The sequence below is a fragment of the Engystomops pustulosus genome, chromosome 1 (genome assembly GCF_040894005.1).
Source record: "Engystomops pustulosus chromosome 1, aEngPut4.maternal, whole genome shotgun sequence".
NCBI classification, from domain to species: domain Eukaryota; kingdom Metazoa; phylum Chordata; class Amphibia; order Anura; family Leptodactylidae; genus Engystomops; species Engystomops pustulosus.
The window spans coordinates 16,255,118-16,282,002 of NC_092411.1; the positions used below are offsets into that span (position 1 = coordinate 16,255,118).

At 49.6% G+C, this 26,885-nt stretch overlaps 1 protein-coding gene across 1 annotated transcript; it reads right to left on the minus strand.

The window, feature by feature from the left end:
• On the minus strand, positions 1 to 16,350 carry POLI (DNA polymerase iota). The gene is made up of 10 exons (XM_072134088.1): positions 16,174 to 16,350; positions 15,736 to 15,849; positions 13,238 to 13,402; positions 12,474 to 12,620; positions 12,161 to 12,397; positions 10,619 to 10,797; positions 10,391 to 10,482; positions 8,588 to 8,721; positions 8,191 to 8,405; positions 1 to 722 (listed from the first exon to the last, which is right to left on the minus strand). The coding sequence occupies exons 1-10, from the start codon at positions 16,241 to 16,243 to the stop codon at positions 78 to 80; spliced, it is 1,998 nt and encodes a 665-aa protein (XP_071990189.1). The 5' UTR covers positions 16,244 to 16,350; the 3' UTR covers positions 1 to 77.
• Between the last annotated feature and the right edge of the window lie 10,535 nt (positions 16,351 to 26,885).

A 26,885-nucleotide genomic window follows, 5' to 3' on the forward strand; every position in this document is an offset into this window, starting at 1 on the left:
ATTTTATCAGAAATCTTTATAACGAATCTTCCATATTAACATTATGTACAACTATAAACATTTCTCCATCACAGCCACTAACTGGGCTTGAAATACTTGAGCAGGTTGTTGGGGTGAGACGCTGGGCCCGGCCTTTGACCTTTGGAGGTCTTCCCTTTCTCTTGAACTTTCTTGGTCTGGATTTTGGGGGTGAGTTTTTGGTTCTTCCATTCGCTCATAAGTTCTTTTTGAAGCTCCGACGGCAGCTGCGAAAAAACGTTCACGTCGATGCTTCTAGGAAGTGACGACACCGGACCGCTGTCCCCGGGTTCTGTACAGTCCATCTCTGACCCAGTATTTGGTTCTGTATCCTGAGGGCAGGAGGGTTGTGATGCAGGAGAAGCTGAGGCCTGGTCTTTTCTCAGATACTTCTTCAGTGGGGACTGATCTGTGTCCTGCGGACGCCCCTCACCTCGTGTAGGACTGACCTGAGGCCCCATTTTACCTCTAGTAAAAAAATTCTGTATCCCCCCAGTGGCCGAGGCGGATGGTTTGGTCTGGATATTTTTGTTATTTCCCGTCGTATGTGGACTTTGAAGGATTTCTTTCTTAATGTCTTCAGGGAGTTGACTAAACACATCCATGTCAATGTTCTCTGGCAGCAAAACCGTCCCCACAGGACAGACAGAGGGACTCGGTGGTTCCAGAAGTGAAGAATTTGTTTTTCTACTGGACCCCATTGCCTTCACGAGAAAAAAGAAATCTTTAACACGATGAGGGATAAACATGATCGGTCAGCTCTATATTGAGCCTGTGGTGCACTATACCGAGGATGTGGTGTGGTATATAGAGGATGCGGTGTACTATATCCAGGATGCGGTGTACTATACCGAGGATGTGGTGTGGTATATAGAGGATGCGGTGTACTATATCCAGGATGCGGTGTACTATATAGAGGATGTGGTGTACTATATCCAGGATGCGGTGTACTATATCGAGGATATGGTGTACTATATAGAGGATGTGGTGTACTATATAGAGGATGCGGTGTACTATATCGAGGATGCGGTGTACTATATCGAGGATGCGGTGTACTATATCGAGGATGCGGTGTACTATATCCAGGATGCGGTGTACTATATCCAGGATGCGGTGTACTATATCCAGGATGCGGTGTACTATATCCAGGATGCGGTGTACTATATCCAGGATGCGGTGTACTATATCCAGGATGCGGTGTACTATATCCAGGATGCGGTGTACTATATCCAGGATATGGTGTACTATATAGAGAATGCAGTGTAGTAAATAGAGCAGTGGTGGTGAACCTATGGCACTGGTGCCAGAGGTGGCACTCAGAGCCCTCTCTGTGGGCACCCAGGCCATCACCCCAGCATGAAGTTCACCAGACAGGACTCAAAGAATGGTACTACAGAATCTTCCTACTCCTCCTTTCAACTGCGTTGGATTGAAAGTTGTCAAAAAACAAGGAGAAATAAGTTGCTGCGCTGGCACTTTGCAATACGCAAGTGGCTTTTGGTTAAAATTTGGGCACTCAGGCTCCAAAAGGTTAGCCATCACTGATATAGAGGATGCGGTGTACTATATAGAGGATGTGGTGTACTATATAGAGGGTGTGGTGCAGTATATACAGGATGTGGTGTACTATATAGAGGATGTGGTGTACTATATAGAGGGTGTGGTGTACTATATAGAGGGTGTGGTGTACTATATAGAGGATGTGGTGTACTATATAGAGGATGTGGTGTACTATATAGAGGATGTGGTGTACTATATAGAGGATGCGGTGTACTATATAGAGCAGTGATTTTCAACCAGTGTGCCGCGACACATGGTCGGGTGTGCCGCGGGGAAATTTCCCCAAACTATGGTGCCCCCTGTGTTTTGTTTCCCGGCAATGCGCAGCGATGCGCAGTCACGGCTTCTTACAATGTAGGAGACGTGTACAATAACACATGCGCAAGCTTTGAACCTCGCGCAACAAAATGACGTCACCCAGGCCGGCGCATCATCCTGAGAGCGGAGAGACTCTTGCATTTGCCCGCCACCAAGGTTATGCCCACCAATAATGCTGACTATATGAGCTTTTGCCTGAGTATATGAACTGTTGGCAGAATACTCAGCATATGAGCTGGTACTTGTAGTACTCCAGCAGTATACTGCCTATAACAATGAGAAATACTATAGTCATGAGGCTGGAGTATTACAAATACCAGCTCATATGCTGAGTATATGAGCTGGCACTTGTACTCTGGCCTCATGGCCATAGTACTTCTCATTGTGCCCCAGGATTTTATAAGTATAAAAAGTGTGCCGCGGCTCAAAAAAGGTTGAAAATCACTGATATAGAGGATGTGGTGTAGTATATAGAGGATGCGGTGCAGTATATAGAGGATGCGGTGCAGTATATAGAGGATGCGGTGTACTATACAGAGGATGCGGTGTGGTATATAGAGGATGTGGTGTGGTATATAGAGGATGTGGTGTGGTATATAGAGCATGCGGTGTAGTATATAGAGGATGTGGTGTGGTATATAGAGCATGCGGTGTAGTATATAGAGGATGTGGTGTACTATATAGAGCATGTGGTGCAGTATATAGAGGATGTGGTGCAGTATATAGAGGATGTGGTGCAGTATATAGAGGATGCGGTGCAGTATATAGAGGATGCGGTGCAGTATATAGAGGATGCGGTGCAGTATATAGAGGATGTGGTGTAGTATATAGAGGATGCGGTGTAGTATATAGAGGATGCGGTGTAGTATATAGAGGATGCGGTGCAGTATATAGAGGATGCGGTGCAGTATATAGAGGATGTGGTGTAGTATATAGAGGATGCGGTGCAGTATATAGAGGATGCGGTGCAGTATATAGAGGATGTGGTGCAGTATATAGAGGATGTGGTGTAGTATATAGAGGATGTGGTGCAGTATATAGAGGATGCGGTGTACTATATAGAGCATGTGGTGCAGTATATAGAGGATGTGGTGCAGTATATAGAGGATGTGGTGTACTATATAGAGGATGTGGTGCAGTATATAGAGGATGTGGTGCAGTATATAGAGGATGTGGTGCAGTATATAGAGGATGTGGTGCAGTATATAGAGGATGCGGTGCAGTATATAGAGGATGCGGTGCAGTATATAGAGGATGCGGTGTAGTATATAGAGGATGCGGTGTAGTATATAGAGGATGCGGTGTAGTATATAGAGGATGCGGTGTAGTATATAGAGGATGCGGTGTAGTATATAGAGGATGCGGTGCAGTATATAGAGGATGCGGTGCAGTATATAGAGGATGTGGTGTAGTATATAGAGGATGTGGTGTAGTATATAGAGGATGCGGTGTAGTATATAGAGCATGTGGTGCAGTATATAGAGGATGTGGTGTAGTATATAGAGGATGTGGTGTGGTATATAGAGGATGTGGTGCGGTATATAGAGGATGCAGTGTAGTATATAGAGGATGCGGTGCACTATATAGAGGATGTGGTGTAGTATATAGAGGATGTGGTGTGGTATATAGAGGATGTGGTGTGGTATATAGAGGATGTGGTGTAGTATATAGAGGATGTGGTGCAGTATATTGAGGATGTGGTGCAGTATATAGAGCATGTGGTGCAGTATATAGAGCATGCGGTGTAGTATATAGAGGATGTGGTGCAGTATATAGAGCAGTGGTGGCGAACCTATGGCACGGGTGCCAGAGGCGGCACTCTGAGCCCTTTCTGTGGGCACCCAGACCATCGCCCCAGCACACCAGACAGGACTCAAAGAATCTTCCTCCAGTTCCAAGCAACTTAGAAAATGCTGCTTTCGGTCATATTTTGATACTCACTTTGCTACTTGCGACTGTAGGAAGAGAGAGAATGAATAGACAAGGCCGAATTACCTTTGGCCCCTACAGGTCTACAGAGGGACACTGGAAAGAAGATAAAATGATGCCAATTTTCCATCTTTCTACTAAGTTGCTGTCCTCAGGAGGCCAATATGATTGTTGAAGAACAGAGAGCAGTAAGTTACTGCTTTAATTTTTGGTTGGCACCTCGCTATAAATAAGGGGGGTTTTGGGTGCCTTTTTGGGCACTCAGCCGCTAAAAGGTTCACCATCACTGATATAGAGGATGTGGTGCAGTATATAGAGCATGTGGTGCAGTATATAGAGGATGCGGTGCAGTATATAGAGGATGCGGTGTACTATATAGAGGATGCGGTGTACTATATAGAGGATGCGGTGTACTATATAGAGGATGCGGTGTACTATATAGAGGATGCGGTGTACTATATAGAGGGTGTGGTGTACTATATAGAGCATGTGGTGCAGTATATAGAGCATGTGGTGCAGTATATAGAGGATGCGGTGCAGTATATAGAGCATGTGGTGCAGTATATAGAGGATGTGGTGCAGTATATAGAGGATGCGGTGCAGTATATAGAGGATGCGGTGCAGTATATAGAGGATGCGGTGTAGTATATAGAGGATGCGGTGTAGTATATAGAGGATGCGGTGCAGTATATAGAGGATGCGGTGCAGTATATAGAGGATGCGGTGTAGTATATAGAGGATGCGGTGTAGTATATAGAGGATGCGGTGCAGTATATAGAGGATGCGGTGCAGTATATAGAGGATGTGGTGCAGTATATAGAGGATGTGGTGTAGTATATAGAGGATGCGGTGCAGTATATAGAGGATGCGGTGCAGTATATAGAGGATGTGGTGCAGTATATAGAGGATGTGGTGTAGTATATAGAGGATGTGGTGCAGTATATAGAGGATGCGGTGTACTATATAGAGCATGTGGTGCAGTATATAGAGGATGTGGTGCAGTATATAGAGGATGTGGTGTACTATATAGAGGATGTGGTGCAGTATATAGAGGATGTGGTGCAGTATATAGAGGATGTGGTGCAGTATATAGAGGATGTGGTGCAGTATATAGAGGATGCGGTGCAGTATATAGAGGATGCGGTGCAGTATATAGAGGATGCGGTGTAGTATATAGAGGATGCGGTGTAGTATATAGAGGATGCGGTGTAGTATATAGAGGATGCGGTGCAGTATATAGAGGATGCGGTGCAGTATATAGAGGATGTGGTGTAGTATATAGAGGATGTGGTGTAGTATATAGAGGATGCGGTGTAGTATATAGAGCATGTGGTGCAGTATATAGAGGATGTGGTGTAGTATATAGAGGATGTGGTGTGGTATATAGAGGATGTGGTGCGGTATATAGAGGATGCAGTGTAGTATATAGAGGATGCGGTGCACTATATAGAGGATGTGGTGTAGTATATAGAGGATGTGGTGTGGTATATAGAGGATGTGGTGTAGTATATAGAGGATGTGGTGCAGTATATTGAGGATGTGGTGCAGTATATAGAGCATGTGGTGCAGTATATAGAGCATGCGGTGTAGTATATAGAGGATGTGGTGCAGTATATAGAGCAGTGGTGGCGAACCTATGGCACGGGTGCCAGAGGCGGCACTCTGAGCCCTTTCTGTGGGCACCCAGACCATCGCCCCAGCACACCAGACAGGACTCAAAGAATCTTCCTCCAGTTCCAAGCAACTTAGAAAATGCTGCTTTCGGTCATATTTTGATACTCACTTTGCTACTTGCGACTGTAGGAAGAGAGAGAATGAATAGACAAGGCCGAATTACCTTTGGCCCCTACAGGTCTACAGAGGGACACTGGAAAGAAGATAAAATGATGCCAATTTTCCATCTTTCTACTAAGTTGCTGTCCTCAGGAGGCCAATATGATTGTTGAAGAACAGAGAGCAGTAAGTTACTGCTTTAATTTTTGGTTGGCACCTCGCTATAAATAAGGGGGGTTTTGGGTGCCTTTTTGGGCACTCAGCCGCTAAAAGGTTCACCATCACTGATATAGAGGATGTGGTGCAGTATATAGAGCATGTGGTGCAGTATATAGAGGATGCGGTGCAGTATATAGAGGATGCGGTGTACTATATAGAGGATGCGGTGTACTATATAGAGGATGCGGTGTACTATATAGAGGATGCGGTGTACTATATAGAGGATGCGGTGTACTATATAGAGGGTGTGGTGTACTATATAGAGCATGTGGTGCAGTATATAGAGCATGTGGTGCAGTATATAGAGGATGCGGTGCAGTATATAGAGCATGTGGTGCAGTATATAGAGCATGTGGTGCAGTATATAGAGCATGTGGTGCAGTATATAGAGGATGCGGTGCAGTATATAGAGGATGCGGTGTACTATATAGAGGATGCGGTGTACTATATAGAGGATGCGGTGTACTATATAGAGGATGCGGTGTACTATATAGAGGATGCGGTGTACTATATAGAGGATGCGGTGTACTATATAGAGGATGCGGTGTACTATATAGAGGGTGTGGTGTACTATATAGAGGGTGTGGTGTACTATATAGAGCATGTGGTGCAGTATATAGAGGATGTGGTGCAGTATATAGAGCATGTGGTGCAGTATATAGAGGATGCGGTGCAGTATATAGAGGGTGTGGTGTACTATATAGAGCGTGTGGTGCAGTATATAGAGGATGCGGTGCAGTATATAGAGGATGCGGTGCAGTATATAGAGGATGCGGTGCAGTATATAGAGGATGCGGTGCAGTATATAGAGGATGCGGTGTACTATATAGAGGATGCGGTGTACTATATAGAGGATGCGGTGTACTATATAGAGGGTGTGGTGTACTATATAGAGCGTGTGGTGCAGTATATAGAGGATGTGGTGCAGTATATAGAGCATGTGGTGCAGTATATAGAGCATGTGGTGTACTATATAGAGGATGCGGTGCAGTATATAGAGGATGCGGTGCAGTATATAGAGGATGCGGTGCAGTATATAGAGGATGCGGTGTACTATATAGAGGATGCGGTGTACTATATAGAGGATGCGGTGTACTATATAGAGGGTGTGGTGTACTATATAGAGCATGTGGTGCAGTATATAGAGCATGTGGTGCAGTATATAGAGGATGTGGTGCAGTATATAGAGCATGTGGTGCAGTATATAGAGGATGCGGTGCAGTATATAGAGGATGCGGTGCAGTATATAGAGGATGCGGTGCAGTATATAGAGGATGCGGTGTACTATATAGAGGATGTGGTGCAGTATATAGAGGATGTGGTGCAGTATATAGAGGATGTGGTGCAGTATATAGAGGATGTGGTGTACTATATAGAGGATGTGGTGTAGTATATAGAGGATGTGGTGTAGTATATAGAGGATGTGGTGTACTATATAGAGGATGTGGTGTAGTATATAGAGGATGTGGTGTAGTATATAGAGGATGTGGTGTACTATATAGAGGATGTGGTGCAGTATATAGAGCATGTGGTGCAGTATATAGAGCATGTGGTGCAGTATATAGAGCATGTGGTGCAGTATATAGAGGATGTGGTGCAGTATATAGAGGATGTGGTGCAGTATATAGAGGATGTGGTGTACTATATAGAGGATGTGGTGCAGTATATAGAGGATGTGGTGCACTATATAGAGGATGTGGTGCAGTATATAGAGGATGTGGTGCAGTATATAGAGGATGTGGTGCAGTATATAGAGGATGTGGTGCAGTATATAGAGGATGCGGTGCAGTATATAGAGGATGCGGTGCAGTATATAGAGGATGCGGTGCAGTATATAGAGGATGCGGTGCAGTATATAGAGGATGCGGTGCAGTATATAGAGGATGTGGTGTACTATATAGAGGATGTGGTGCAGTATATAGAGGATGTGGTGCAGTATATAGAGGATGCGGTGCAGTATATAGAGGATGCGGTGCAGTATATAGAGGATGCGGTGCAGTATATAGAGGATGCGGTGCAGTATATAGAGGATGCGGTGCAGTATATAGAGGATGCGGTGCAGTATATAGAGGATGCGGTGCAGTATATAGAGGATGTGGTGTACTATATAGAGGATGTGGTGCAGTATATAGAGGATGTGGTGCAGTATATAGAGGATGCGGTGCAGTATATAGAGGATGCGGTGCAGTATATAGAGGATGCGGTGCAGTATATAGAGGATGCGGTGCAGTATATAGAGGATGCGGTGCAGTATATAGAGGATGCGGTGCAGTATATAGAGGATGCGGTGCAGTATATAGAGGATGTGGTGTACTATATAGAGGATGTGGTGCAGTATATAGAGGATGTGTCTCCTGTGATGTTATATCTTACTTGGCCAGCACCACACTCATCTCCTGACAGCAGCTTTTTCTGAGTGAGGTAAAATCCTATGGACCTCCGTGATGATGATGTTGATGTCTTACAAGCCTTGAGATTGGAGAAGCAAACATTGAGGAGTGTGAGGTGGAAGGGCACCCGGACGTCAATCATCTTCTCTAACAGCTTCATGAGCTGCTCCATCAGTACGGGGACGACAGCGCCTGATCCTGAGGAGGAGAAATCTCTTCAGCCATAATCATATAACAAAGTATATACTGTATACAATGTGTCCTCTGCCCCCATTAACATGACTCCTTGGATAAAGGGTCCAGTCACTGTGGTTGGACAATCCCTTTAATAACCACGCATGAGGGACAGCGGCCACGACCACTCCTGCGGCGTCTCTTACCGCTGCTCATGATCTGGGCCACACTCCCCGGAATGGGACATTGGCGACTTTCACGGCTGAAATATTTATTGGTCGGCGTAAACTGGCGAATGGTTAAGCGCAGGGTGTGGGCGCTCCTCCCGTCAGAGGACAACCTGAAAGAGAGAAAGTTTACCTCAAGTGACACAAAAGTTACTGACAATTAGTAATATTTTCAGATCTCAGCTGAGAAAAGGAGACAATTGTATCCAAATTAGACAATGCTCTGTGAGCTAAACACATCAGCAACAGCACAGATCTCTCTGCTAGTTTGTTACAATGTATTAGTCTGGAGTCCAGGCTGTTTAGCTCACAGAGCATTGTCTGGACTGGATACAATTGTTTCCACTTCTCAGCTTAGAGCAGGAATCCCTATGTACAGGGTCACTGCCTCTGAGTGGAGACAATTGTATCCAAATTAGACAATGCTCTGTGAGCTAATACATCCTCAGCAGCTGCACAGATCTCTCTGCTGGTTTGCTACATTGTATCAGTCTGTAGTCCAGGCTGTTTAGCGCACAGAGCATTGTCTATTCAGTCAAGACAATACTTTTTGAGATAAACGGACTAGAATTGTTTGATACATTGTATCAAACTACAAAGAGATCTGTGCAGCTGCTGATGTGTTTGAGCTCACAGAGCATTGTCTAGTCAGGATACAATTAACGCAATTCAGAGGCAGTGACCCTGTACATAGCTAGTCCTGCTCTCAGCTGAGAAGTAGAGACAATTCTATCCCATGTGGACAATGCTCTGTGAGCTCAAGAGCCTGGACTTCAGACTGATACATTTTAACAAACCAGTAGAGAGATCTGTGCAGCTGCCGCTGATGTGTTCAGCTCACAGAGCATTGTCTACACTGGATACAAGTGTCTCTATTCAGAGGCAGGGACCCTGTACACTGCGAGTCCTGCTCTCAGCTGAGAAGTGGAGACAATTGTATCCAGTCTAGACAATGCTCTGTGAGCTAAACACATCAGCAACTAATGCACAGATCTCTCTAGTGCTTTGCTACAATGAAAGTGAAGGGGGATTTTAGCGGATTAAGTCCAAAACATGACAGGGTTATATTGGGCTAAGAAAAAGTATAATGTTAAACCGAAAACACAGACATGTGGATCAAGATAAAAGAGCAGGTTAGACACTATATACACAGAATAAAGGACAGAGGGTAGAACAACAAGTCTCAGAAAGTCAGTTAGTTACAAGGACACCCCCTGCCTGCCCTTTGGAGGGACCCAGTTTCTCTCCCCTTTAGGTGAAGCACTTGAAACTTCCTAAACCTAGAGTGGATTAGAACTCTTCATTGAAAGGTCATAGAGAGGCAGTACTGGTGCCATCAGACCCGCTGGGCCCCCAGCACGTTTGGACACCACTACAGGGCTCTGCTTTCATGAGGAGTCCAAGTATCTCCCCAACCCAGGGTCTAGGAACAGATTGGGACCCAGGTGTGTGTTTATTCTGCTCCCCAGATTTCGGATACACAGCTGGGACGTGCCATAAATCCCTTACACTATTAATTACTTAGGCTACATTCACACTGACGTATGGAGGACGTATATACGGCCGATATACGTCCTCCATAGACGGCAATGTGCGCACGGCACCCTACGGGAGCGGTACGGTGCAGCACACGTGCGGCACTGTACCGCTCCGTACCCGGGAAAAAGATAGGACATGTTCTATCTTTCTCCGTAGTACAGCGCCATAACTTCCTGTGCGTCTTAGAACAAATTTCAAGCACCAAGGCCAGACCCCCTGCAGGTAAGTCGTCCTCTCCACTACCTGTTCAATAGTAGACGCAGCAGATCTTCCAGTCTTGTTCTCACATCTGATACCGTGGAGCATTTCTTAAAGGAATCTTCTTCACTCAGAGACTGAAATTTAAAAAAATCATTTTCTGTAACGCACATAAACAAAGTGATCTCCGCACAGACACTGAAGCAGCAGGGGATGCCAGGGATGTGAACTCAGTGCTAGGAAGGAAACGACACGACCACACAATCCCTGTACCTGCGGAGGTCCGGACGGGGTGACAGCAGAATCATCCTCTCCTCTGCTGAGCATCTGGATACGATGAGCGACCGCGGCTCCCAACTCCTTCTCCAGGATCCCGATTGCACAAGTCTGCAGAGCGTTAACGCTGCTTAACCCCAAAGCCTCCAGACGCTGGGTTGTTTTATATCCAATACCTGCAGGAAATGTAAAAGAAATCTCCCATCCAGGTGCCGGGACTGTGGGAATCATCTTATATTTGTTATCCGTGGCCTCCTTCCTTCTAAAATTTACTTTTACATGACATCTACCACCAGGATGAAGAATCGTAAACCAAGCACACTGACAGACTAGTGTGAGCCCCCTCTGGCAGGATCTGCTTTTCTTTAAGCTTCTTATGCCCTTGTTCTTAAGGAAAAAAGCTTTAAAACGTATGCAAATGAGCCTTAGAGGCTCCAGGCTTGGTTTACAGTCCTTCATCCTGGTGGTAGATGTCCTTTAAAATTATGGTTATAAGACATAAGGGCTCAGGAGGGTGTTTTCAGAGCCCCTCTGTGCTGTAGCTTCACAGGCTGTTACACTGTACATAAGCACTTCCCTCTCCTAATGCCATGTGTGGAAGGGGGGGGGGGGACACAACACCCAGCACCTTACAGCTGAACTAGAGAGGGGGCAACTACCTATGGGATAAATCTCATCAGCTTTATGGGGTTTTTGTCTGCCTCTGAATACAAAAAAAATGTAGGAATATAGGTTAGGCTTGATGTATCTTTATATAATGTACCATGATACTATATAATATCACTATAGTTTATAATCAGCCCTACATGCATTCTCTATTGAAATTCAATGGCAGACAAACTTTTGCTGCAGTTACTGAAAACCGACACCAGAGGTCACTGTTTAATATTGTAATAGACTACAATGTACAAGTCTGTATACCAAGCTGTTTAGCTCACAGAGCACTGTCCAGACTGGATACAATTGTCTCACTTATCAGCTGAGAGCAGGACTCGCTATGTACAGGGTCACTGCCTCTGAATGGAGACAACTGTATCCAGTCTAGACAATGCTCTGTGAGCTAAACAGTCTAGACTACAGACTGATGCACTGTAACAAACTACCACTGAGAACTTTGTAGCTGCTGCTGATGTGTTCAGCTCACAGAGCATTGTCTACTCCCCCTTCTCAGATAAGAGCTGGACTAGCTGTGTACAGGGTCTCTGCCTGTGTATGGAAACAATTGTATCCAATCTAGATGGTCAATGCTCTGTGAGCTAAACATCCTGGACTCCAGACTGATACATTGTAGCAAGCACAGCTGCACAGATCTCTGTGCTGGTTTGTTACAATGTATCAGTCTAAAGTCCAGGCAGTTTAGCTCACAGAGCATTGTCTAGGCTGGATACAGGGTCACTGCCTCTGAATGGAGAATGGAGTCTTCTCATTCACTGACAGCAAACATGATGATGAGGAATTAGAATGCAGCACATAGTAAATATGTTTAACCCTTTATCACCCTGACACCCCTAGTGACCGCTCCTGGTATGGCGGACTGACCTGGGATCTTATGGACATGGTTCAGACTGCTGATCAGGCGGCCGCTGCTCTCCGGAAGGAGAACCGTTTGCTGATTTGGCTTAAAAGTCCCGGAGACGAGTTTGGAAAGGAGTTTATTGGATGCGATTCCGGCACAGCCCGTCATCCCCAGCCTGGTGTACACTGCCGCCCGGATGTCAGCCGCCACGTGAGAGCCCACGATGAGGCGCTGGTGAGTCCGGTCACTGGGATCTACCACTGGGAAGAGAGCAGATGTCTGTCAGGTGACTACAGTGAATGACCCCCACAGGTGACCCAGTGACTGCCTCCTCACCCTGGTCATTGTAGACATTTCCGGACACCTCCGTGGCTCTATGACACTGGGGGTCCCGCAGCCTCTTCTCCACCAGCTCCGTGATGTCAATGAAGTTCTCATCGAAGCCGAGACGCTCCACCAGCGGACAGAACTCCTCCAACAGGTCTGGGGCACAATCACAGATTATCCGTTACTAATCCCATGTTATATTATCTTATCATCTCTACATATTATATCTATTCCAGGATTGTAGCTTCTGTTAGTGTCCTCACCCTGCTGTGCTCTTAACTCTCTGCATTTAACTGCGTCACAGCCGATCTACTCTAAATGACGGCTGTGTTATCCAACTAGAAGCCAGTAAGAGCGTTTCATCACAACAGAGGTTAGGGATTGTGAGAAGTTCAATGCAGAGAGCACAGCAGTGTGAGGACCCCCCCAATGCACTTGGAGAAGCCACAATCTTGGAAGTCCATATATTACAGTCCTGCTGCTACTAACAACACACAAAGGTCTGATTACATATCTCTCCAGGGACAATACCTAATACTGAGCACAGCAGTGTGAGGACACATCAACAGTGCACTTGGAGAAGCTACAATCCCGGAATATAAATCCATATATCACAGTCCTGCTGCTACTAACAACATACACAGAGGTCTGATTACACATCTCTCCAGGGTTGCTCCTATGGTCAAACCTGAAGGTTTCCTCTTAAAGGGGTTGTCAAGCCCCTGGTGCCGCTGACCACCAACCATGACCCCACAGCACTCCCCAGCCGTCACCTGTGACCCTATAGGACATCTCCCTGTAGTGGGTCAGGTCCTCCCCGCTGACCAGGACCAGCTGCGGACATTTCTCTTTGGCTTCTCGGATGGACATACATTTGTTCACCCCGAGCTCCCGGGCCACATAGTTACAGGTCACCATCAGGTACTTCTGCTGGACGCCTGGAGGAGAGCGGACATCAGAGGGTTAACGACGACAACACTTCTAATAATAAGGAGAATGCCCAAAGAGGGTGTCTGGGGGTCTGCCCAGCTCAGTGTTCCCTCCATACTGTGCCAGCCGTGCCGCACCCTCCATACTGTGCCAGCCGCTGCTTGCCCTCCATACTGTGCCAGCCGCTGATCGCCCTCCATACTGTGCCAGCCGCTGATCGCCCTCCATACTGTGCCAGCCGCTGATCGCCCTCCATACTGTGCCAGCCGCTGATCGCCCTCCATACTGTGCCAGCCACACCACGCCCTCCATACTCTGCCAGCCACACCACGCCCTCCATACTCTGCCAGCCACACCACGCCCTCCATACTCTGCCAGCCACACCGCGCCATCCATACTGTGCCGGCCACTGCTTGCCCTCCATACTGTGCCAGCCACTGCTCGCCCTCCATACTGTGCCAGCCATGCCGCGCCATCCATACTGTGCCAGTCACTGTGCACCCTCCATACTGTACCAGCCACGCCGTGCCCTCCATACTGTGCCAGCCACGCCGTGCCCTCCATACTGTGCCAGCCACGCCGTGCCCTCCATACTGTGCCAGCCACTGCTCGCCCTGCATACTGTGCCAGCCACGCCGTGCCCTCCATACTGTGCCAGCCACTGCTCGCCTTCCAAACTTTGCCAGCCACTGCTCGCCCTCCATACTGTGCCAGCCATGCCGTGCCCTCCATACTGTGCCAGCCACTGCTCGCCCTCCATACTGTGCCCGCCACTGCTCGCCCTGCATACTGTGCCCGCCACTGCTCGCCCTCCATACTGTGCCAGCCACGCTGTGCCCTCCATACTGTGCCAGCACGCTGTGCCCTCCATACTGTGCCAGCACGCTGTGCCCTCCATACTGTGCCAGCCACGCGCCCTCCGTACTGTGCCAGCCACTGCTCGCCCTCCATACTGTGCCAGCCATGAAGTGCCCTCCATACTGTGCCAGCCACGAAGTGCCCTCCATACTGTGCCAGCCACGAAGTGCCCTCCATACTGTGCCTGCCACTGCTCGCCCTCCATACTGTGCCAGTCGCTGCTCATCCTCTATACTGTGCCAGACACTGCTCGCCCTGCATACAGTGCCAGCCACGCCGTGCCCTCCATACTGTGCCAGACACTGCTCGCCTTCCAAACTTTGCCAGCCACTGATCGCCCTCCATACTGTGCCAGCCACACCGCGCCATCCATACTGTGCCGGCCACTGCTTGCCCTCCATACTGTGCCAGCCACTGCTCGCCCTCCATACTGTGCCAGCCATGCCGCGCCATCCATACTGTGCCAGTCACTGTGCACCCTCCATACTGTGCCAGCCACTCCGTGCCCTCCATACTGTGCCAGCCACGCCGTGCCCTCCATACTGTGCCAGCCACTGCTCGCCCTGCATACTGTGCCAGCCACGCCCTCCATACTGTGCCAGCCACTGCTCGCCTTCCAAACTTTGCCAGCCACTGCTCGCCCTCCATACTGTGCCAGCCATGCCGTGCCCTCCATACTGTGCCAGCCACTGCTCGCCCTCCATACTGTGCCCGCCACTGCTCGCCCTGCATACTGTGCCAGCCACTGCTCGCCCTCCATACTGTGCCAGCCACGCTGTGCCCTCCATACTGTGCCAGCACGCTGTGCCCTCCATACTGTGCCAGCACGCTGTGCCCTCCATACTGTGCCAGCCACGCGCCCTCCGTACTGTGCCAGCCACTGCTCGCCCTCCATACTGTGCCAGCCATGAAGTGCCCTCCATACTGTGCCAGCCACGAAGTGCCCTCCATACTGTGCCTGCCACTGCTCGCCCTCCATACTGTGCCAGTCGCTGCTCATCCTCTATACTGTGCCAGACACTGCTCGCCCTGCATACAGTGCCAGCCACGCCGTGCCCTCCATACTGTGCCAGACACTGCTCGCCTTCCAAACTTTGCCAGCCACTGATCGCCCTCCATACTGTGCCAGCACGCTGTGCCCTCCATACTGTGCCAGCCACTGCTCGCCCTCCATACTGTGCCAGCCACTGCTCGCCCTCCATACTGTGCCAGCCACTGCTCGCCCTCCATACTGTGCCAGCCACACTGTGCCCTGCATACTGTGCCACCCACGCCATGCCCTCCATACTGTACCAGCCATGAAGTGCCCTCCATACTGTGCCAGCGACTGCTCCCCCTCCATACTGTGCCCATTCGCTGCTCGCCATCCATTCTGTGCCAGCCACACCGTGCCTCCATACTGTGCCAGACACGCTGCACCCCCCCATACTCTCCCTCCTTGTAGACACATGATGCTGGGCACAGACGGGGCACTGCCGCTCACCCAGAGGTTTGTCCTTTAGCTCTGGATTACGGATCATCTCCACCTGGGCGTAGAAGCAATCCATGTCCAGGTGCACGATCACCCGCTGGCAGGACGGTGCCACCCGCCTGGAGACTGCGGGGAAGAAGAGAAGAAAGCGGGTGTCACCCCAATACTACAGTCATATAGGAGGCGCACTGCAAGGGGTTAATAGGGGTTTGTAGGGGCAGATACATATATTATATAGGATCTCCTGCATGTGTACTGACAGATAACTGCTCACAGGAGAGGGTTTGCAACAATGTATCAGAGCAGGTAACTCTGGGGTCATGACCCTTGTCCTGCGCTGGGGGGTGGTTGGGGGCACCACATCCTGAAGTACAGAGCAGTTCCCCGCAATCACCCGCCATGTGCCCGGGCAGCAGGGGGCGCTGTATACAGAGTATAACCACTAGTTACAGGCGGTGGGGGGCTCCCGGCTCCTCCACTCCGTCTCCTCATCCTCCTCTTCTTCCCGCGGTGACTCCATTCAAGACACAGGCGGAAAACGTGACTGCAGTACCGGAGCGTCACCGCAGCGTCATCTCCTCCGCCCCGCCGCCAACACGCATCGCACTACCGCACACAGCCGCCAGGGGCGCGATCAGCCACTGCACACAGGTCCCGGCAGGTGGCGCTGTATATCTCCACATCTGTATGAGAACCTGCTGCGTCTCTTGTGCATCTGAACAGTGGGCTAAGAATTCACTGATTTTGGTAGAATGTTTTTTGTATTACACTTGGAAATTTCTACACATTCTGGATATATATATATATATATATATATATATATATATATATATATATATATATATATATTATATATATATATATATATATATATATATACATGTATCTGTTTGTGTTACAGCCACAGACTTCTATGTAGTTTATTAATAGTCCCTAGTTTTGAGGAGGCAAAAGAGGGACAAAAGATGGAGCCCCAGACCTCACTCCACCCCACAGTATAATGACCCCCTCATTGTGGTCTCTCATCTCTCCCTCCATACTGTGGCCCCTCTCATCTCCTGCTCATACTGTGGCCCCTCTCATCTCCTCCTCATACTGTGGCCCCTCTCATCTCCTCCTCATACTGTGGCCCCTCTCATCTCCTCCTCATACTGTGGCCCCTCTCATCTCCTCCTCGTATTGTGGCCCCTCTCATCTCCTCCTCATACTGTGGCCCCTCTCATCTCCTCCTCATACTGTGCCCCCTCTCATCTCCTCCTCAAATTGTGGCCCACACTCCCCCCTCATACTGTGCCCCCTCTCATCTCCCCCTCATATTGTGGCCCCTCTCATCTCCCCTCATATTGTGGCCCCTCTCATCTCCCCTCATATTGTGGCCCCTCTCATCTCCTCCTCATATTGTGGCCCCTCATCTCCTCCTCACATTTTGGCCCCTCTCATCTCCCCTCATATTGTGACCTCTCATCTACTGCCACTACTCACCCTCCATACTGTGCCAGACACTGCTCACCCTCCATACTGTGCCAGACAGCTTGCCCTCCATACTGTGCCAGCCACTGCGCGCCCTCCATACTGTGCCAGCCACTGCGCGCCCTCCATACTGTGCCAGACACTGCTTGCCCTCCATACTGTGCCAGTCACTGCTCGCCCTCCATACTGTGCCCTCCATAATGTGCCAGTCACACGCCCTCCATACTGTGCCAGACACGCCCTCCATACTGTGCCAGCCACGCCCTCCATACTGTGTCAGCCACTGCTTTCCCTCCATACTGTGCCAAACACTGCTTGCCCTCCATAATGTACAGCCACGCCGCACCCTCCATACTGTGCCGGCCACTTCTCGCCCTCCATACTGTGCCTGCCACTGCGCGCCCTCCATACTGTGCCAGCCACTGCGCACCCTCCATACTGTGCCAGACACGCCGTGCCCCCATACTTTGTCTCCTCGTAGGCACATGATCTTCTGGGCACTGCCGCTCACCCAGAGCTCTGGATTACGGATCATCTCCACCTGAGCGTAGAAGCAGTCCATATGAGCAGTCCTCATATTGTGACCTCTCATCTCCCCTCATATTGTGACCTCTCATCTCTTCCTCATATTGTGGCCCCTCATCTCCTCCTCATATTGTGACCTCTCATCTCTTCCTCATATTGTGGCCCTTCTCATCTACCCCTCATATTGTGGCCCCTCTCATCTCCCCTCATATTGTGACCTCTCATCTCTTCCTCATATTGTGGCCCCTCTCATCTCCCCTCATACTGTGGCCTCTCTCATCACCCCTCATATTGTGGCCCTTCTCATCTCCTCCTCATATTGTGACCTCTCATCTCCTCCTCATATTGTGGCCCTTCTCATCTCCTCCTCATATTGTGGCCCCTCTCATCTCCTCCTCATATTGTGACCTCTCATCTCCTCCTCATATTGTGGCCCCTCTTCTCCTCCTCATATTGTGGCCCCTCATCTCCTCCTCATATTGTGGCCACTCATCTCCTCCTCATATTGTGGCCCCTCTTCTCCTCCTCATATTACGGGCCCACATTTCCCCTCATATTGCGGCCCCACATTTCCCCCTCATACTGTGCCCCCTCTCCTCTCCCACTCATATTGTGGTACTTACCTTTTCCCATTCCCCGGATAAAGCAATCCCGCTTCATCCTCACCTATTGCTTTGTGTAACTCTGAAGCCGGCAGATGGGATGATGCCATCACGTTGCACTTGTTGTCTCTGCTCTACACAGCAGCAGAAGAGGCACAGGGATAATGCAGGGAGCCGACGACTCTCTGCATCCTTGCTGTACTCAGCTCTATTGGCGTCCAGAGGATACTGATAAAGTTGCTCTGATCTCTTCTTAGTCTCACAATATATCAGAATGTGAACAGCATGATGAGGAGGACTGTTTAAACACCAATGATGATTGAACCAGGAAATGTATTGGGCGATTCATGGATCAAACACCTGATGTGAATTTTACCTTTCCGCTTCTTGTCAGAGAAGTCCCATTAAGTTAAACATTAAAGGTTAGAGAGCATTTTAGGTTCATACAGTATATAACCGAGCCTTCCTCCCTGTATACAGTATATAGTGAGCCTTTCTCCCTGTATACAGTATATAGCCGAGCCTTCCTCCCTGTATACAGTATATAGCCGAGCCTTTCTCCCTGTATACAGTATATAGCCGAGCCTTTCGCCCTGTATACAGTATATAGCCGAGCCTTTCGCCCTTAATACAGTATATAGTGAGCCTTTCTCCCTGAATACAGTATATAGTGAGCCTTTCTCCCTGTATACAGTATATAGCCGAGCCTTTCTCCCTGTATACAGTCTATAGCCGAGCCTTTCTCCCTGTATACAGTATATAGTGAGCCTTTCTCCCTGTATACAGTATATAGCCGAGCCTTTCTCCCTGTATACAGTATGTAGTGAGCCTTTCTCCCTGTATACAGTATATAGTGAGCCTTTCTCCCTGTATACAGTATGTAGTGAGCCTTTCTCCCTGTATACAGTGTATAGCCGAGCCTTTCTCCCTGTATACAGTATATAGTGAGCCTTTCTCCCTGTATACAGTATATAGCCGAGCCTTTCTCCCTGTATACAGTATATAGTGAGCCTTTCTCCCTGTATACAGTATATAGCCGAGCCTTTCTCCCTGTATACAGTATATAGTGAGCCTCTCTCCCTGTATACAGTATATAGTGAGCCTTTCTCCCTGTATACAGTATATAGTCGAGCCTTTCTCCCTGTATACAGTATATAGCTGAGCCTTTCTCCCTGTATACAGTATATAGCTGAGCCTTTCTCCCTGTATACAGTATATAGCCGAGCCTTTCTCCCTGTATACAGTATATAGCTGAGCCTTTCTCCCTGTATACAGTATATAGTGAGCCTTTCTCCCTGTATACAGTATATAGCCGAGCCTTTCTCCCTGTATACAGTATATAGTGAGCCTTTCTCCCTGTATACAGTATATAGCCGAGCCTTTCTCCCTGTATACAGTATATAGTGAGCCTTTCTCCCTGTATACAGTATATAGCCGAGCCTTTCTCCCTGTATACAGTATATAGTGAGCCTTTCTCCCTGTATACAGTATATAGCCGAGCCTTTCTCCCTGTATACAGTATATAGCTGAGCCTTTCTCCCTGTATACAGTATATAGCTGAGCCTTTCTCCCTGTATACAGTATATAGCCGAGCCTTTCTCCCTGTATACAGTATATAGTGAGCCTTTCTCCCTGTATACAGTATATAGTGAGCCTTTCTCCCTGTATACAGTATATAGCTGAGCCTTTCTCCCTGTATACAGTATATAGCTGAGCCTTTCTCCCTGTATACAGTATATAGTGAGCCTTTCTCCCTGTATACAGTATATAGTGAGCCTTTCTCCCTGTATACAGTATATAGCCGAGCCTTTCTCCCTGTATACAGTATATAGCTGAGCCTTTCTCCCTGTATACAGTATATAGCTGAGCCTTTCCCCCTGTATACAGTATATAGCCGAGCCTTTCTCCCTGTATACAGTATATAGCTGAGCCTTTCTCCCTGTATACAGTATATAGCTGAGCCTTTCTCCCTGTATACAGTATATAGCTGAGCCTTTCTCCCTGTATACATATCCCTGCTGTCAGACACCATGACCCTTCCCTGATCCCGGCGCCGCTGGGGGGTATCACATATCAGCTATAGGGGGACTATTATTAGGAACTGATATCACACTGCACCAAACACCCCCTGTGCCAATGTCCCATCAAATGCGGTTATTCGGGGGTCTCCTCCAAGCCCCTGTACAGTAAGAGGGGCATATACCCCCTTATTAAAACGCACCAATGATCCTGACAGTACACTGCCTAATGCAATCAGCTTCTTGTATAGAAGGCCATTGTTGGTCTATGACTAGGATGTGGGTGTGGCCTGTGGTGCATATCATTAAGACCCGCCCACCTGTGCCCTAAATCTCTGGAGAAGGTGCCTATACAAACTTCTAGTCATCATTGCTACTAGTATATATTGGGCTCTGTAGCGACTGTGCAACACCCTCGCCGATGCAATGGCGAGGTAGGGTTTGCGAATACGTCCCACCTGCATGTAATCACCTTACACTACATGGTCCTGATAGGACATAGCGGTATTGCAGTGGTGAATCCTGCCTGGCAAGGCAGGAGTTAAGTATTTTGTATAATGCCAGATGCTGTTATCCAATGATATGTGTTACATCCTGTGCCCTGTAAGCTGAGATGTGATTGGAGGAGCAGCCACCACCTGACCAAAGGGAGGTAGTAAAAACCTCTGGCCAGGAATGTTCTGGAGACTAGATTATTCTAGTGTGGAATCCTAGGAGAATCAGTGAGTGAGTGAGTAATCTCTGTCTAGCCCATACCAGAGCAGGAAGAGCCTAGCCCCTGCCTCTGAAGAGTGGAGCATTAGACTAGAGTTAGTGTAGTGAGGAAAGGGGTATCATCTTACCTTTAAAGGTGATACCTGAAGCCCTACAGGACAAGCTGAAGCTTCCTACCAGGACACAGCTGCCTCCCAGCCTGCCCTCTACTTCCAGGCTGGTGAACTATCTCCTGAGGCTCCCTCCAACTCACATCTCGGCACCCTACCTACCTGTTAAAGGCACGTTTGCTGCGGTTCCTGCGGTTCAAATAAAGAACTGTAAGTTGTTTTCTTCAACTTCTGTCTCCGTCTGGTCCCTGCTAATACGGCTGCCTTCATCACCGGCACCCTGTCCATCACCCAGAGACTCACACTCGGGACATTAAGGGGTTGCCCCAGGGAGATCCGCTATAGCAGCCTCTCCCTCATCATTTCTTGCCAACACCACCCTGCTGGAGACCTGCCAGGCTGTAGGACAGCCCTCCGGTTCCCCCGTACCAAGCACCGTGACAATAGCGTGCTTAGGCCGCAACCGCCAGCCACTCCGGTACCGCGGGCCCCGGCTGTCTCCAGGCCTCACCTCAAGGGCTAGGCCCCGGTGGGGGATGTTGCAAGTGGCGTCACGAACAGGATATATACTTCTGTGCCTTATCCTGGCACTAAAGACTGTACTTTATTAAGAAACGATTGTACTGCCTAACCCTGCTGCCATTCGGGTATAGGCCCAAGTGACTTTGTGTGTTTCACATTGAACTGTTTTACTGCTGCCACGTGCTGTCGAGCTCCGCTCCAGCACTCAGGAGGTTAAGCCCTGCAAGAACTGTGTCAGCTCTGCTACATCCGGCGCTGCTGCGCCCGAAGCATTTACCTCAGAGGCGTGTGGCGCAGCAAGTATTTCCAGCCCGCCAAATCCTCACTGGCGGGAACTCCAGAGGCGTCACTAGGCTCCGCCCCCTGCGCGAGTGGCGCGAACTACCGTGGAGGAGGAGCTGGAGCGTGTGCGGCCGGCAACGAAGAGGGTTAATCGGCCATCTTGGATTTCGGCGCAGGCCGCGCCTGAAGCCTGCCAGCAGTGTGCGCCTCATCCGGAGTTCCGGCGCACGTGTCCTGCGACTGGAGAACACCGCGGAGCATCACTGAACTCTGCTGCCTGCCGGACATCGGGAACGGAGACCTTCGTGTACCGGAGCTGTCCTGTCACCGCGGCTGATCCTGAGTGAGTACCGCTGGGGAAGTTAAAGGGGGGTAGAGATTGTTTCCGATGCTAGGTTATTGGCTCACCTCCCAGGGAATAGTGACTGTGTCTTAAAGTGCCCACGTCCCATTCTAGCCATCGCCCATAGCAACGGACATTGTGTAACCCTACAGGCTTCCCTCAGCTAGGCCAGTCATGTCCGCCCAGGACGAAGATACGGGACTGGCGCAAGTCCCGTCCCCTGGTCCCTCCTCAGGGTACCGGAGCATGTTAAGTCCTCCAGAGAGTCCTTTCAGCCCTGCTACAAGTAGTGTCCCTGGGACTCCCACCATGATGCCTCTGACTATGCCCTACTATCCGGGGGCCCCCTGGTTACCCCACTACGAGGGAGAATCACACACTCTCTCTGAATTCAGAGACAAATTGTTAGCCACCTTCGCCCTGTGTCCGTTTACAGAGGAACAGAAAGTGGGCATCCTCATCGGGCAGTTGAAAGGACCCGCTCTCCGGGAAGTCAAGTCTTGGCCCCGAGAACAGTGTCAGAATGTGGTCCAGATTCTTGATAGGCTACGCAACACCTTTGACAAGTGTACTGTCTCCGAGTTGAAGCAGAAATTCTTCGGGAAAAGACAGAAGCCCCAAGAGTCCCTCCGAGACTTTGCCCTCTCCCTACAGGAGACATGGAAGGCCATCACCTGCCTTGAGCCCAAAGACGCTGAAACCTCTGATCAAACCTTAAGGGAACAATTTATTAATGGACTTGTTGATAGAAATCAAAGGTGTCAACTAAAGATCATCTCTTCTCAACATGCCCAGGCCTCTTTCCTGGAGTTTAAGGAAATTGCCATTGACATATTAGGGGACCGACCGCCTACTGGACCGCAGAAAGAGCCTGAATCCGTGGAAATGGAGGAATCTGCTCTAGCTTGCTATCCAATGCAGTCGACATCACCTACTCCTGCGGCTACGGAAGTTGCTGACTTAGCAGGACAGGTCTCTAATCTGGCGGACACCCTGCATCAAATCCTCGATCGGTTGACTCAGTTGGAAGCAACTGTCTCCGCTATGAGGAGGAAACCTCCAGAGAACCCGGTACGGTCAGCTACTCCTCGTGAATCTCCGACTAAACAGCGCCCAAAAGAAGCGAAGTCGTTAAGCACCTGGAGTCAGAAGAAACCCCGTCAGCGCTGCAGCTACTGCCATAAATATGGGCATGAAGAGAATGATTGTCGTCAGTTAAACGACAAACCCTTGGAGCTAAGGGACGACCTCCAAGGGAAGAACTTGTAAGTCCCCGAGATGCTAACTGGATGCCCAGGTTCGTGGGGACTCGCCCCACGGTTCATGTAACCATCAATGGAGTTACCCTACCGGCCTTAATTGACACCGGCTCTCAAGTGACCACCCTCCGGAGTGCTGCCTTTGAGAAATGCCGAGGAAGAGCATCCTTAGTCCAGCCTCCCAAGGCTTACTTGAACATTATTGCTACGAACGGAAAACCCGTACCCATCCGCGGCTACTGGGAGCCCACGCTAACCATTGGAGACACTGAGTTAACCAGACAGGGCGTAGTGGTGACACGTGTGCCCGAAAACGGTAACTTCTCCCTGGTACTGGGTACCAATGTCCTCCGCAACTGCTACCCTGAAGTGCTGAAGGCTCTCCACGACTCCCTGCCAACAGTGCTCAACGGTTCCCGGAAGGTAATTCAGGAGACTATGCAGGTTCTAGCGGCGCAACAGAAGTTTGCTGGCCCTAATGGAGAAATCTGCAGAGCCCGGATCAAGGATCCCCAACCTGTCCGCCTTCAACCTGGGACTGAGACGTTAGTATGGTGTCGAGCCTGCATGGGCGTCCAAGGTCAAGACTACCAGGCGATAGTAGAACCTCTACCAGCGGATGAAGACCTGCCCATTCTAGCCGCCAGGAGCCTAGTCACTGTGTCCCGAGGACAAGTACCCATTCGACTACTAAATGTGGGAGACTCCCCAGTGGATCTGAGAAAGTACCAAGCCGTAGCCACTCTCTTCAGCGTGCATCCTGAAGACTTGGTGGAAACCGCTCTGTCTGCCTCCCAACAGTTGGAAGTGAAGCAAAGTGCTGAAGGTGAGCCTGCCGAGCAATCCTGGTGGCTTGAGCTCAATATTGGAGACGACGATTTTACTCCTGCAGACCAAGTACAAGGTGTCCTGGATGTCGTTATGAAGCACCACCAGGCCTTCAGCAAACACCCACTGGATTTTGGGCAGACTACTCTGATCCAACACACCATCCCTACTGGCTCTCATCCTCCTATCAAGGAACGATATCGGCCCATACCTCCAGCCCGCTACCAAGAGGTGAAAAAGCTGGTACAAGAGATGAAGACAGCCAACGTTATCCGGGAGAGTCACAGCCCATGGGCTGCCCCGCTGGTCCTTGTGAAGAAGAAGGATGGAACCCTTCGATTCTGTGTTGACTATAGGAAAATCAACAATATCACCCACAAGGACGCCTATCCTCTGCCTCGAATCGAGGAATCCCTCGCAGCCCTAGGGTCAGCTGCCTACTTCTCTACCCTGGACCTGACCAGTGGCTACTGGCAAGTGGCCATGGCGCCAGAAGACAGAGAGAAGACGGCTTTCACCACCCCAATGGGCCTGTTCGAGTTCAACAACATGCCGTTTGGGCTATGCAACGCCCCAGGCACATTTCAAAGGCTGATGGAGAGATGTTTGGGTCATCGCAACTTCGAGACCGTCCTGCTATATTTGGACGACATCATCATCTACTCCAAGACTTATGAAGACCACCTCCAACATCTGGCTGAAGTCTTCCAAATCCTGACCCAACATGGGTTGAAGGTCAAGCCATCCAAGTGCCACCTGCTACAACCTAGCGTCAAGTACCTGGGACATGTGGTGAGCGCTCATGGAATTGAGCCAGATCCAGAGAAGATTGCAGCTGTCTACGACTGGCCTACCCCATCAACCGTACGGGACATCAAAAGCTTCCTGGGATTTGCCAGTTACTACAGGCGTTTCATCCCGAAGTTTGCCCAGCTGGCGGCTCCCCTGCAAGAGCTTCTAAGGGGCCTGCCAAAAGAGAGCCAACGTTCCCGAGTATCCATTGAGTGGACGGCCGAACGAGAAGCTGCCTTCCAGATGCTCAAGCAACGGCTGACTGAACCTCCGGTGTTGGGATATCCAGACTATAGTCTGCCTTTCACCCTATACACTGATGCCAGCAAGCAAGGTCTAGGGGCGGTATTATCCCAGCTCCAAAACGGAACTGAAAGGGTCATAGCCTACGCCAGCCGTTCCCTCCGAGAACCGGAGCAAAACGACCAGAACTATAGTTCCTTCAAGTTGGAGTTTCTGGCGTTAGTCTGGGCTGTGACCGAAAAGTTCAAGGACTATCTAGCTGCATCATCTTTCACTGTCTTCACAGACAATAATCCTTTGGCGCATCTGAACACCGCACGTCTTGGAGCACTGGAACAACGGTGGGCCTCCAGACTTGCCAATTTCAGCTTTACCATCAAGTACCGGGCTGGTAAGACCAATGACAACGCCGACGCTCTGTCCCGTCTCCCTGACCAGTGGGAGGGACCCTCCACGGATGCTCAGTGGGAAGATGTGGAGATGCCAGCATTCTATGCCCGGTTTGTGCGTCAAGATGCCCAGAGAGTTTACTCCCTACCGACAGAGGCAGAGCCCGCTACTCCTCAAGAAGAGTCAGAGCCCCCTGCGGAAAAGGACCTCTGGATGAGTCTTCAGGCTGATAGCCGTGCCATAGGAGAAGTAATGGACTATCTCTCTAGTGGGCGAGTGCCTGAAAGAATCCGGCGCAGAAGAGCTGATGGAGAACTGTCTCAATTGTGGCGCCAGAGAAAGACTCTGAGCATGCACCAGGGTCTGCTCAAGAGAAGAACTCTGGACCCTATCACTTATGATCGGATATACCAGATTCTGATTCCCAGGAGGGACGCCAAGATAGTACTGGAAATGTACCATGACCAGTCCGGACACTTTGGCGCTCAGAAGACTGAAGCCACCCTCCGAAGGCGATTCTACTGGGTCAACATGAAGTCCGACATTGAAGCCTGGTGTCGAGAATGCCCAGCCTGCGCCATCGCTCGAGGAGAGCGACACAATCAAAGGGCCCCTCTACGTCCCATTGTGAGCCAACGGCCCTTGGAGATCCTGGCATTGGACCACGTGAAGTTGGAGCCCAGCAGATCCGGTCACAGTTATGCTCTTACGATCATCGACCACTATACCAAATTTGTGGTTGCAGTACCTGTCAGAGATCTGTCTGCAAGGACTACCGCAGCGGCCCTGTGGAAGAGCTTCATCCTCCCCTATGGCTGTCCGGACCAGATCCTTACAGACCAAGGAACAGCATTTGAGTCCCAAGTCTTCCAGGAGCTGTGCACTCTATATGGCTGCAAGAAGCTGAGGACCACAGCCTATCATCCCCAAGGCAACGGGCTTTGCGAAAAGATGAATCAGACTCTAATAAACATGCTGAGGACTCTGACCCCTGCAAAAAGGGCTGACTGGCCAAAACTGTTGCCCGAATTAGTATACCTGTACAACAATACCACTCATTGCTC